This window comes from Pseudophryne corroboree, chromosome 3 (assembly GCF_028390025.1).
Source record: "Pseudophryne corroboree isolate aPseCor3 chromosome 3, aPseCor3.hap2, whole genome shotgun sequence".
Lineage (NCBI taxonomy): Eukaryota > Metazoa > Chordata > Amphibia > Anura > Myobatrachidae > Pseudophryne > Pseudophryne corroboree.
Genome location: NC_086446.1, coordinates 708,510,886 through 708,525,407, shown reverse-complemented (window position 1 = coordinate 708,525,407; position 14,522 = coordinate 708,510,886). Strand labels below are relative to the sequence as shown.

Here is a 14,522-nt window from a genome sequence, read left to right as displayed (position 1 = left end):
CGGCTAGGAAATCTTATCCTACGTCTACACTGCAGTCCTTTCAGGCCGCAAAATTTAAAAAATCTAAACCCCCTCCCACCTTCTTTAGAGGAGGTCGGGGAAAATCCAGAAAACCTGCACCAACAGGTTTCAAGGAACAGAAACAAGGTTGTGCTTTCTCAAAATCCTCAGCATGACGATGGACCTCCCAGCCTGGAGATCGGGCAGGTGGGAGCGAGACTAAAAGATTTCCGTCACATCTGGGCGTCATCATGCCTAGACCCCTGGGTAAAAGAGATTGTTACCCAGGGGTACAGACTGGAGTTTCAGGAACTACCACCTCACAGATTCTTCAAATCAGGCTTACCAGCTTCGCTGACAGAAAGTGCTATCCTACAGGAAGCCATTCAAAAATTGGTCCAAACAAATGTCATTGTTCCAGTTCCACCTCACCTGAAACACAAGGGTTATTACTCAAACCTGTTTGTGGTACTGAAACCGGACGGTTCGGTAAGGCCAATATTTAATCTAAAGTCATTGAACCCCTACTTGAGGGTATTCAAATTCAAGATGGAGTCTCTGAGAGCGGTGATCTCAGGTCTGGAGGAAGGGGAATTTCTGTTATCCCTGGATATCAAGGATGCGTACCTTAACATTCCGATCTGGCCGCCTCACCAGGCTTATCTAAGATTTGCACTGCAGGACTGTCACTATCAGTTCCAGACGCTGCCATTCTGCCTCTCCACAGCACCGAGGTTGTTCACCTAGGTCATGGCAGAGATGATGCTCCTCCTTCGCATGCAGGGAGTGAACATAATTCCATATCTGGACGATCTCCTGATAAAAGCATCTTCCAGGGAGAGGCTGTTGCAGAGTATTGCCCTTCCAAAATCACACTTGGAGCAGACAATGAGACTATCCTTCCTGGGGATGATACTCGACACGCAGGTGCGGAGGGTGTTTCTAACAGTAGAGAAAGCGTTGGTGATCCAATCCATGGTCTGGGATGTCCTGAAACCAGCCCGGGTATCGGTTCATCAGTGCATTCACCTTCTGGGAAAGATGGTAGCCTCTTACGAGGCTCTGCAATATGGAAGATTCCATGCAAGGTTCTTTCAGCTGGATCTCCTGGACAAGTGGTCAGGATCGCATCTTCACATGCACCAGCGGATACGCCTGTCACCGAAGGCCAGGATTTCACTCCTCTGGTGGCTGCAAACTTCTCACCTACTCGAGGGCCGCAGGTTCGGGATCAAAAATTGGATCCTTCTGACCACGGATGCAAGACTCAGAGGTTGGGGAGCAGTCACCCAAGGGGAAAGCTTCCAAGGAAAGTGGTCAAGTCTGGAATCCATCCTTCCAATAAACATTTTGGAACTTAGGACCATATACAACGCCCTTCTATAAGCGGCACATCTTCTGCAAGAACAAGCCATTCAGACAGGGCGGAATGGAGAGCAGAGCTGCAGTGTCAGAGGTAGCAAGAATCCTCCTCTGAGCAGAAAGGCATGCGGTGGCGCTGTCGGCGATCTTCATTCCGGAAGTGGACAACTGGGAAGCGGACTTCATCAGCAGACACGATCTACATCCAGGAGAATGGGGCCTCCACCCAGAGGTGTTCGCAGAGGTAATATGCCGGTTTGGGGTACCTCAGATAGACATGATGGCCTCCCGCCTCAACAAGAAGCTTCGGAGGTACTGTTCCATGTCGAGAGACCCAAAAGTAGTGGCGATGGACGCCCTAGTAACTCCGTGGGTGTTCCATTCAGTATATGTGTTCCATCCACTTCCACTCATCCCAAGGATTCTCAAACTAACAAAAAGAACAAGAGTTCAGGCGATCCTCATTGCTGCGGACTCGCCAAGAAGGGCTTGGTACGCGGATCTTCTGAAATTACTGCAGGAAGATCCGAGGCCTCTTCCTCTTCGCGAGGACCTTCTGCAACAGGGGCCATTCACCTATCAAGACTTACCATGGCTACGTTTGACAGCATGGAAGTAGAACGCCTGATCTTAGCTCAGATGGGCATTCCGAACAAACTCATTCCTACTCTGATCAAAGCTAGGAAGGGAGTAACATCTAAACATTACCATCAGATTTGGAAAAAGTATGTGTCTTGGTGTGAATCCAAGAAATTTCCTACGGTGGAGTTTCAACTGGGACAGTTTCTCCTCTTTCTATAAGCAGATGTGGATGTGGGCCTATGCTTGGGCTCCATAAAAGTACAGATTTCAGCCTTGTTCATATTCTTTCAGAAACAATTGGCTGCTCTCCCTGAGGTTCAGACATTCTTGAAAGGGGTTCTGCACATCCAACCACCCTTTGTGCCTCCTATGACAGCTTGGGATCTTAATGTGGTGCTGCAGTTCCTGCAATCGGAATGGTTTGAGCCTTTACACAAGGTGGACGTAAAGTTTCTTACTTGGAAGCCTATCACACTGTTGGCATTGGCATCTGCAAGATGTGTGTCAGAATGTGGGGAATTGTCGCACAGGAGCCCCTACTTGATTTTCCATGAGGATAGAGCTGAGCTCAGAACGCGTCAGCAATTTCTTCCAAAGGTTGTGTCGGCTTTTGATATCAACCAACCTATTGTGGTGCCAGTGGCTTCTGACACCTCGATTTCCTCCAAGTCCTTGGATGTTGTGAGGGCTTTGAAGATTTATGTGAAGAGAACTTCTCATGCTTATTCTACGGCAGGATTGTCGCTTCCAAAATCGGTTCAGGCCCACTCTACCCGTAAAGTGGGTTCTTCCTGGGCGGCTGCCCGGGGTGTCTCGGCTTTACCACTTTGCCAAGCAGCTACTTGGTCAGGGTCGAACACGTTGCTAAGTTCTACAAGTTCGATACTTTGGCCGCTGAGGACCTTAAGTTTGGTCAATCTGTTCTGCAGGATCCTCAGCACTCTCCCTCCCATACTGGGAGCTTTGGTACATCCCCATGGTTCTAAATGGAACCCCAGCATCCTCTAGGACATAAGAGAAAATAGGATTTTATATACCTACCGGTAAATCCTTATCTCGTAGTCCTTAGAGGTTGCTGGGCACCCGTCCAGTGCTTCATTTTCCTGCATTGTTACTTGGTTAAGTATTGTTGGTTCAGTCGTTGCTGAATCGTTTCAAGTTGGTTAGCTTGGCTTTCCTTTTGTTGTGTGTGAGCTGGTGTGAATCTCACCACTATCTGTGTATTTCCTTCTCTTAAAGTATGTCCGTCTCCTCGGGCACAGTTTCTAGACTGAGTCTGGTAGGAGGGGCATAGAGGGAGGAGTCATCCCACACTATTAAACTCTTAAAGTGCCCATGGCTCCTAGTGGACCCGTCTATACCCCATGGTACTAAATGGAACGCCAGTATCCTCTACGGACTAAAAAGAAAAGGATTTACTGGTAGGTACATAAAATCCTATTATTAGTTTCACCTTTTAAGTTGAATTACTGAAATAAATGAACTTTTGCACGATATTATAGTTTTCTGAGTTTCACCTGTACTAATGAAACTACACCAAAAGATTTGTGAATCTCTGCAATAGACCCATCCTTTGTTTGTAGCAGTCATACACCATTTGCTGAAACAAATATCCGCGGAGGTTTGGATTATTAGTAACCAAGTACCGTACTTATTTCTCTAACGTCCTAGTGAATACTGGGATGACATAAGTACCATGGGGTATAGATCGGGTCCACTGCAGCCTGGCACTTTAAGAAATCAATAGTGTGTGCTGGCTCCTCCCCTCTTTCCCTCTATGCCCCTCCTAGCAGACTCAGTTTAGAAAAATGTGCCCCAGGTGCCGGGTGCATGCCTCTGGAGCTCCAGAGAGTTTTCTTCAGAAATTTATGTTAGTTTATTTTTTTCAGGCAGCACTGGTTGGCAACCAGTCTGCCTGCATTGTGGGACTTAGGGGGGGGGGGGGCGGGACCAAACCAACTTCCTATAGAGTTAATGGTTCGTATTCCCGCTGACAGGACATTAAGCTTCACATACCCCTGGGTGTGCGCACACGCCGTCAGCATGCCGCCACCCATAACAGATGCTGAAGTGAGAAAGACGCGGTGCAGTGAGTGTTTTTACACCGGGGTCCCAGTTAGCCAGTCCCCGGTGATATGTGGCGGCATTAGGGCACAGCGGTCACCCGGCTGCGAGCTGCGGTGCCCGCTCCGGACCCAACACTGGTGCTATAGTAAAGGGTTTTTTTACACTCCTTTTTACACTAAACGCTCTGTTTTAGAGCCAGTATAAAACTATAGGGGCCGCGCGCCATTGAGGGGGCGGGGCTTCCCGGAGAGCTGGACCAAAGGCTGAAAGGCGCCATTTCCTGCTACTGCTGACTGCTAGGCTGCATGCTGACGCTGCTCCTCCACAGAACCCACTGAACCACCAACAGTACTGGTACCAGGGGATTTTATAATGATGGGGGAGCATATAAATGGCAGTGACACCGCTGCCTTACTGTAATATATATATATATATATATATATATATATATATATATATGTACACAGTGGCGTAACTAGAAGTTTTTCTCCCCCAAGCCAAAAAATTCTTCGGCGCCCCATCCCCCATCATTGGCACTATTAAAGGGATAAACATGCGGGCGCCGAAGGCGCGCATGCCGCAAAAATGAGGTGTGGCTTTGTTGGAATGGGCGTGGCTTTGCATAAAGGGGCGTGGCATTGCAGGAAAAGACTTCCATATACCCCAGTTTTGCAACCTGCACGCCCAGACGTTAGCCACCACAGGAAAGAAAAATATTCCTGATTTATGCCCCTTACATTATTTGTAATGACCCTGAGACATTATACCACATACCATAATGCCCATGATATAGTATACAACACACAGTAATGCCTGACACATACCGCAATGCCCGTTATACATTATGCCACACTGCAATGACCCTGATACATTATAGAACATACAATGCCTGTGACACATTATGAGACGCACTGCAATGACCCCGAGACATTATACCACATACCACAATGCCCGTGATATAGTATACAACACACCGTAATGCCTGACACATTATGACACACACCGCAATGTCCGTGATACATTATGCCACACACTGCAATGACCCTGAGACATTATACCATACACCGTAATGCCTGTGACACATACCGCAATGTCCGTTATACCCTATGCCACACTGCAATGCCCCTGAGACATTATACCACATACCAGAATGCCCGTGATATAGTATGCCACACACCGTAATGCCTGTGACACATTCTGACACACACCGCAATGTCTGCGATACATTATGCCACACACTGTAATGCCCATTACACATTAAGTCCTACAGTAAGGCTTCTAATTACTTTTAAATTACCTGCTCGTTGCCAGGGGTTTCATGCTCTTGGTTCCATGCACGGTGCCAGGGGTTTTCATGCTCAGGGTGTCATGCTCGTTGCCAGGTGTTTCATGCACTGGGTGTCATGCTCGTTGCCAGGGGTTTCATGCACTGGGTGTCATGCTCGTTGCTAGGGGGTAGTGCTTGTTGCTAGGGCTGTGCTCCCAGTGCCACATATGTCTCCAGTGCCAGATATTCCCCCACGGTACCAGGTACTCACATGCCCCCAGTGCCAAATATAGCCCCCCCCAGTGCCACATATGCCCCCAGTGCCAGATATTCCCCCACAGTGCCAGGTGCTCACGTGCCCCCAGTGCCAAATATAGCCCCCCCATGTGCCAGGTACACATACAGTGCCATATATGCCCCTTCAGTGCCCCCCCAGTGCCATATATGCCCCCTCAGTACCCCCCAGTGCCATATATGCCCCCTCAGTGAACCCCCCCCCCCCCCCCCGCTGCTGTGAAGGAGGGACACTGAGGGCACAGCGCGCCTCTTCTGTGTCCCTCTGGGTCTCTGGCGGGTCTGTTAAAGGAAGTGCCGATTCGTGAGCCAAACAGAGCTCACGAATGGCACTTCCTTTATTAGACTCGCCGGAGACCCAGAAGGACATGGGAGAGGCGCGCGCTGTGCCCTCCGTGTCCCTCCTTACAGCAGGGATGGTTAGTGTCAATCTGCTCTAAATCAGTGGCGGCGCCCCCGCAGCCCCTCGCCCCCAAGCCACTGCGAGGGCTGCGGGGGCAATAGTTACGCAGGGTATATATATATATATATATATATATATATACGTGTATGACCGGCACTCCTACAACACCTTGTAAATACCTGGGTGCCCTCCCGTGGCACTACACGGCTCAGCAGACAGCACGGATTGGTGGGCGGCACTCCAAGGATTTGAAAAGAAGAATCACAGCTACACAAGCATTATGTCATCAACGTTTCAGACGCCTTTTATTTGCGCCTGACGAAAGGCGCAAATAAAAGGCGTCTGAAACGTTGATGACATAATGCTTGTGTAGCTGTGATTCTTCTTTTCAAATCCTTGGAGTGCCGCCCACCAATCCGTGCTATATATATATATATATATATATATATATATAGCTGTAGTACCGGCACTCCGCCTCTTACCAATAATGGTGCCTCGGTCCCTCCAAAGCACTGCTATGAAGCAGGGCAATATAGCGTGAATGAGAGAGTGGCACTCAATCGGACTTTTACCTAACTTGACAGATGGGCGCAGGACGCCTCTGCAGGTTAACGTTTCAGTTTTATTTTAAAAACTTTAGTCAGAATAATAAACATTACAGGCGCAGACGAGCGCACGTTGCGGGTGCGTGACATCACCGGCCCTGCGCCCAGCGGTTCGTGTTTCCGTGTGGGTGTCTTCACGGGTGTATTAGGTATAAAAGGTAAGCAATTTTGTAATGTTTATTGTTCTGACGAAAGTTTTTAAAATAAAACTGAAACATTAACCTGCAGTGGCGTCCTGCGCCCATCTGTCAAGTTAGGTAAAAGTCCGATTGAGTGCCCCTCTCTCCTTCACGCTATATTGCCCTGCTGCATAGCAGTGCTTTGGAGGGACCTGAACTATAACCCATGGTACTAATGTCATCCCAGTATCCACTACGGACTACGAGAAAAGGAATTACCAGTAGGTATTAAATTCCTATTTGTAGGGTCCTGGGATCCAGGACCGGTCCTACTGTATGTTTACATATAGGGGATTGGTGGTGCACCCCAGAGTCACATGAATAGTGAACTGTAGGGGAAAGAAGACTCTTTTTTTGGGGGGACACTGTTAGAGAAAGAGTGCCCTCGAAATATAGTGTTCTTTCCCCTATAGTTCCTTATACTAATGCAAGATCCACCTGAGTATGCCAACAATCCATGCGCCTGCATTTGGAAGCCTATCCTGCCTGCCTTTTTTCCACCTGCAGCCACAAATATCATCATTAGTGTGTTGAGTGCCAGAGATCCGCCAAAAACAGGCTTGCAGTTTCCATCCACACACTACAACCAAGCATGGAAGCTGGCACACACGCTCATGACAGTACCATGTGACTACCATGACATGGAGCAGTTCCATTTGTGCGAATGCTTGCCTACCTGTTACTGCTCAAAATGCTCAGTTTACAAAAAAAGTGTGGCCTGTCCATGGATGGGTGAGGTATAATAGACAGTCAATAGGTCGACAACATAATGCAAAATGTCAAGAGATGAAAGATCAACAGTGGTTAAGGTTGACAGGTACAAAAGGTATGACATACAAATTATTGTTAATGAATGACAGATATCTTTGCTGCTTTTTTAAAATGCGTTTTTCCTTTTAGGCATTTCTCTGGTCAGTGGTCTTCTATAAGTAATGTCAAGGAATACAAACTATTTTTGTGGCTATACCAGGGGTTCCAAACTGGTATTGTCTATTACATTGACCATAAATGATTTGTAAGTGCCCTGATGCACCCCTGTAAGTGCCCTAATGCACCCCAGGGTGCCACGGCACACAGTTTGAGAACCACTGGGATATACAGTAGTTAGTATTGCATGAACGAAATTACTACATTTTGTTGCTCCTGATTGTAAAATGTGATATTACTAAACACGTGGGCAATTGTGCTGGTAATGGAGACAGTGGCCCTAAAGCTTTACATTTTTTACTTCTGTTATGTTTGACCAATTCTCTCTTTTTATTTAATTTTTATCAACTTATTTTGTCCCTTATGACAATGTTCCATGTTTAGGCAAACATTGTGGAGAATGCATTGAAGTGTTTGAAGAATGAAGCACACAGTGTTACAACTACCTTTACCCAGGCTCTTCTGGCCTATGCCTTCACTCTGTCAGGAGACAGTGAACTGAGACAGGAGACACTGGAGCACTTGGAGAAGGCTGCTATAAAGAAAGGTGAGGAGCATTTGAGAATTTAAAATGCATTCTTTGTCATACAGATGTAGCCATGCTCATCGTTCCTGCTGCTGCGCCATACAGGCGTCCTAGTCGCACCATACAAATAGCGCAGGTAAGCAAAGTAAGGCGTGATAAGGCACAAGAGGATCTACAGCATGCAATCAACAGTTTCACCACTGGGTGGCGATTGTTCCACTGATGAAAACTACAGTACAGTGCTGAATAGCAGTGGATGGATATGGCACTACAGAATACTGAACGATGTAGCAAGCCCTGACAAGCAGGCCGGTGTACATTAAATATAGTAATTATGTTCTAATACATTAATACTGCAGGGCGGAGTAAGAAATCACCGGAATGGCACATACAGTACCCAGTGAGAACATGCCTTTACAACTGAAAGTTTCCCTTGTGCGCTGTATAAAATGATCCCTACATTAAGTAGAAATTTGAACACAGAAAAAGATTTGCTCAGCGTCTCCAACGCGCACAAAGAAAAGCACAGTTCAGAGTTCTACACAGCTCTAAAAGAAATAAAACCATTGCAATTAGCGTTGGGACACACAGCACTATAATTTTTTTTTACAATGAGCGACATCACTAAGTCACTGCAGGTTTAAATCACCTGTCTCCAAGGCTCTGTTGGCATAGTATTATTGCCGATGGTTACCATGCCTGTGAGCTAGGGTTCGATTCCTGCAAAGGACACACTTGTACGGGAGTTTCTGATTTTCACAGTTGTAAATATAAATTAGTGTCAAAATTTTGGTAAATCTATAGAGATGTAAATTTTAAATGTCTTCATGTACGTAAATATGAATCCATGGTCCTTGGCGTTACCCGAGGAGCACCCGTAGCAGATATGGTAAAAAGTGACAGGACCATTTTTGTAGTTTATTTACACACTGGAGGTGCAATCCAAATTTTAATACGATTGTCCGTTTTGGCGTTATCGTTCACGCAACACAAGCCACGCATCAGTAATGACGTCATTATTTCAACCCCCTTTTCAGCCCCTTAGGGGAGGTTTATTAAAATTCTAATACATAGTTTTCCTATTTCCCACCTGCAGAATACCTATGTTAAATTTCGGCTTCCTATCATATCGGGAAGTAAGAGAATTAGTGATGAGTCAGTCAGTCAGTGAGTGAGGGCTTTCGCATTTATATATATAGACAAGTGTGACTTTTCAAATTACGAGAGTCTTATCTTTATGAGACTGAATTTACTGTACAGTGCACCCACCCGTGAAATCACAAGTCTCACAGGGGTAGGATTGGGGCTGGGGGAGGCTACCTAGTAAAGCAATGGGGAGGCCCGGGAAGAAGTACAGTAAACTCAGTCTCATAAAGATATGTCTTACGTAATTTGAAAAGCCATACTTGTATTGTATATCTGTGTAAAAATTTGCATCTACAGCTTTTTTTCTGACTTTGAATGTATATCTGTGTGAATGTCTGAGTATATGAAGCACAACAGAGCTTGTCTTGGGAAATAAAAAAAAAAAACCTGTGGATGCTAATTTTTACACAGATAAACAATACAAGTGTGTCCTTTGTGGTAATCAAACCCTAGCTCACCGGCATGGTAACCATCAGCGATACCACTATGCCAAGAGAGCTATGGAGACATGTGACTGACACCTGCAGTAACATAGTGATGTTGCTCATTATAATTTTTTTGTATAGTGCTGTGTGTCCCAACTCTATCGCTGATTGTAATGATATTTTTTCTTTTAGGGAGCTGTGTATAACTCTAAACTGTGCTTTTCTTTGTGTGCATTGGAGATGCAGAGCCAATCTTTTTCTGTGTTTACATTTCAAATTAATGTAGAGATCATCTAAAAAAAAGTAGTTGTAAACTACAAGCATCGTTTGAATTTACAATGGAGACTTCACGCATGCGCAATGGTGGTTTTCAAAAGCGACACCTGGTGGATGAACACAATCATTACACCCGACGGAGACTTAACTTATTACACTGTGACTGAATAAACCACCCTGCGACAAGGCGCAGGCAAATGTACAGATGTAGCCTTGCTCATCTATGTCACAATGCATTCGCAAGTGCGCACGCATCGCGGCATAGTGAGAACGCGCTGATGTGCGACTGCTCACAGTGGGCATTTGCTCCATAGGGTAACATGGTGTGCATATGCATGCATGCACGTTTGCAGCGGGCACACTTGCCACGCCAGCGTTGCCATGATGCGTATGCATGGCTACATCTGTAATGGGACTAGTTTTTCGCCCTACACGCTACACGGAGGATAGATGAGCGTGGCTTTCCACTGGCTGTGGCTTAGTTTGGACAGAGAAAGTTTAAGTGAGGAGAGTCAGAGAACCAGGATTGGTTTAAATCGGAATCATGTATATGTGTGGGGTTGGTTTCATGGTGGTAATTAGATACTGTAGATTGGAAGTTAGTAAACCATAGACAGAAAAAGGACTGAAGGATTGATACAGTATTACAAGCAAAATACCAATATTTAAGTTACATAAAATGATTGTATATTATCCATTAGTGTTTAGTAGGATGAGTATTAATTTCTTCTATTATTCTTATTTTCATTGTGAATATCAAAATAGATGGATTTAAACATTGGCAAAGAAACATGTACAATCAAGAAGACATTGAGACAACTTCCTATGTTGTTCTGGCTTTACTTTCTAAAAAAACAATAACCCAGAGGGATCTTGAGGAGAGCGCAGATATTGTTCGTTGGCTTTTGACAAAGCAGAAACCACGGGGAGGATTCGGCTCCTCTCAGGTTACATTTCCTGTTTATAATAAATGCCAAATCTTTCTTCATGCTAACGTTGGTACTGTAAGGCCAATCATCATGTCCCACCCAATCTCCCTTCATATCATCACTAGATATTACTCCAACTCCATCACCTTATTAACCTATGACCTTACCAGAAAGCTCCTGCTCTCTCCTGCTCATGAATCTACTGAGCAATCTCTGCAATTTCCTTCTCAAGGAAGAAGGGAACATCACATTCCTTACTTCTCTAAGCAGATCTGAATTTTGGAAACCCATATTTTGTCACACACTTGTGCCACCGAGTTATATTATGCCATACAGAAATGCCTCCAATTCATATTATAGTTACACAAAACTGCCACACAATGGCGCCACCAACAATTAATGGGGATAAGATACAAATTTCTTACATTTTAAACAGAATTTCCAATAAAGCAAATGCTTTGATATGCTTGATGCTGAAACTCAAGAAAATATAACATAGTGTAGTATTGTTTCAGAAGAAATTTTGATTTATTTCAAGAGCCGCAACTCACATTTTCAGTTGATCAGGTAGGCATATCGCACCATATAGGTGTAGCAATATCTTTAAACTCCACAGCAGTTGTTTATCTCTCCTTGTTACTGAAACTTGAGAAGAAGTGGAACAATAGTGCAAAACAGTTTGGAAAACTTAAAAACCATTTAATAAAATCGCACTCACATAAATATAAAATATACAGCATATATCACCAAAATCCATCCAGAATCATCAGCATCAGGGAAAGGGATCCTAATGAACTTCCACTACTGGAAACTGATGTTCGGTGTGATGGTGTCCTGTGCATGAACGCGTTTTCGGACCACAAAAGGTGGTCTCAGTGGACCATCTTTTATACCATAACATTAATCATTGAATGATTGCAGCTGTTATTCCATACGTCCTCTGTTTCCGAAAATGGAAGTACGTCACATGGAAGTGACATTTGCGGTTCAGCTTGCATATCACACATAACGCCGATATCAATTCTTCCTCCGGGTGGCTCACGTGACCCCCGGATGTAGTGTATGCGTTCCACAGTGCATCATATTGCGTTCCACCAGAGTGTTATGTTCAGAAGTGTCCGGTTCCGAACATTGAAATCCTTTCACATACATAAGTTCCGGGTGGTAAATGGTGGACAGTCAGTCCATTTCAATCGAATGGTAAAATGATGGTCCCAAAATGAAAAACAACAACCATAAATATATATGTCATTTTAAAAATGAAAATTTCGAACAAAGTTACAAAAAAGAAATCACAAATGAATAAATTAGGAAGGTTAAAAGACTTAAAGAAACCATTTAATTTCAAAATCGGCATTAAGCCCACCAGGGGCTAGAGATCCCAATGTATGGATCCATTTCATCTCTGACTTGGCTAACCGGATTTCTACATCATCACATCACCAAGTAGGATCCATACGTTGTATCCCCCAAAACGCTTTAATCCCACTTGTACTGCAATCATGTTTAATTTTAAAATGGGCAGATACTGAATGAGTATCGAAACCTTTTTTGATATTGTAAACATGCTCAGCTAAACGGGTTTTTAGACATCTGCTGGTCTTTCCCACATATATTAATTTACGCTGACATTTTATGGCATAGACAATATTTCTGGAGTTGCATGTAATGAAATTCCGTATTGAATAAGTTCTTTCATTTACTGTAAATTCCTTGAGTTTATTGATTCCTTTTGTTGAACGGCACATAACACATAGCCCACATCGATAAAAGCCTTGACTCCCTATATTACTGCGCTTTGGTATTTCCATTGTGCTGCGAACAAGTTTATCTTTCAAATATGGGGCTCTCCTATAAATGAATCCTAGGTTTCTCAGGTATATCTTTTCCAATAATAGGGTCTTGCTTAAGGATTTGCCAATGTTTTCTAAATACACTTTCTATTTCTTTATGTTGGGAATTAAAATTTGTGATAAACGACCACTGAAAAATATCATTTTTTTTCTTTGGATTTATCATTAATTCCTGATATTAGATCTCTGCTATCTTTTGTATTTACCTTTTTCATTGCATTGTTTATACAATCATCTTTATAGCCCTTATTTATGAAATGATTTTTCATTTATAAAGTCAGTGCCTCCCAAATAGTTGACTCTGTACAGTTTCTTTTAACTCTAAGGAATTGACAGTTATCGTGATGTAAACTGGATCTTTCTATGAAGCTATTTGAATCTGTCGTTTTTTTATAAACCTTCATTTCCAATTTGCCCTCTTTTACATACAAACAAAGATCTAAAAAGAAAATCTCCTCTGAACTGACAGTAGATGATAATTTAATATTAAAATCATTATATTTTAGAGAATGTAAAAAAAGTTGTAATGATTCCATGTTGCCTTTCCATACAAATAATATATTGTCTATATAACGATTCCATAGCACCAGGCTCGCCCCGATATCACCACCATGCCATATCACTAGGTCCTCCCTGTAAGCCATGAAAAGATTCTCTTTTTAGATCTTTGTTTAGACTGCCTGCTTCGTGGGACTTGGGGGGGGAAACGGCCCAACCTCTCAGGGTTAATGGTCCCGTTCCCTGCTGGCAGGACACTAGCTCCTGAGGGAACTACTCGCAAGCCCCACCACGGTGAGCGTACATTCCCGCAGCACGCCGCCACCCCTAACAAAGCCAGAAGATAGAAGAGTGCTAAGTTGGCGTCCCAGTTAGCGGGTTGCCAGACATTATGGCGGTGTAAGGGTATGGAGAAGCACGGCTTCTAAATGGAGTGGACTGCGTCTCCCGCTGAACAAGCGGACACAGTACCCAGACAACAAAGTCATAAAAGGAGTCTAACTCCATTTTATGTATATAAGACACATAAAGCCAGTATAAAAAAAGAGAGGTAAGACCCCGCACCATGGAAGGGGTGGGGCTTCATCATGATCGGATCCAGCAGCTCACCAGTGCCATTTTCCCTCACTGCTGCTTACACAGAAGCTGACTGACAGGGAAGCGCAGCTCCTCCGGAGAGACTCCAGATTACCTCAGCGGTACCAGAGGGTCATAGCAGGGGGGAGCGATTATTAGTGTACTAAGTCCCTAATCTAGGTACTTAGTCTGCGACCCGGCTAAACTTTGCATTAGCAATAAGGGCGCCGTGTGCTGGTTCCATAATTTCTCTGTGTCTCCCTGGAAGGGCTCTTTGTGGGTTAATTGTGCATTTAACCTTTTCGTGTGTGTGTGTGTGTGTGTGTGTGTGTGTGTGTGTGCTGCCACTGTCACAGTATGTCAGGCAAAGAGTGTGTTTCATGTAAGGCACAGTGTTCCTCTTCTCCAGGGGGTTCACTGGTGTGTACTCAGTGTAGTATCGCTATCCAGGCTAGTGGGGCAGAACCAGCATGGCTGGACTCCATTAAGGGAATGATTTCCACCATTTCTACAAAATTATCTAAAATGAGAAAGAGAAGCAATACTTAAGGCAGTCTATGGATGAGTTGATGAAAAAGGACTCAGTCCCCAAACCAGCATCTCAGTC

At 44.4% G+C, this 14,522-nt stretch overlaps 1 protein-coding gene across 2 annotated transcripts in view; it reads left to right on the top strand.

The window, feature by feature from the left end:
- LOC135056662 (alpha-2-macroglobulin-like) overlaps positions 1 to 14,522 on the top strand; it is a 644,880-nt gene that overhangs the window by 504,538 nt on the left and 125,820 nt on the right. For both annotated transcript variants that reach the window (XM_063962106.1, XM_063962105.1), the window contains 2 exons: positions 8,071 to 8,233; positions 10,825 to 11,006. In XM_063962106.1, the coding sequence (XP_063818176.1) occupies positions 8,071 to 8,233; positions 10,825 to 11,006 (345 nt within the window). The remainder of the gene's footprint in view (positions 1 to 8,070; positions 8,234 to 10,824; positions 11,007 to 14,522) is intronic.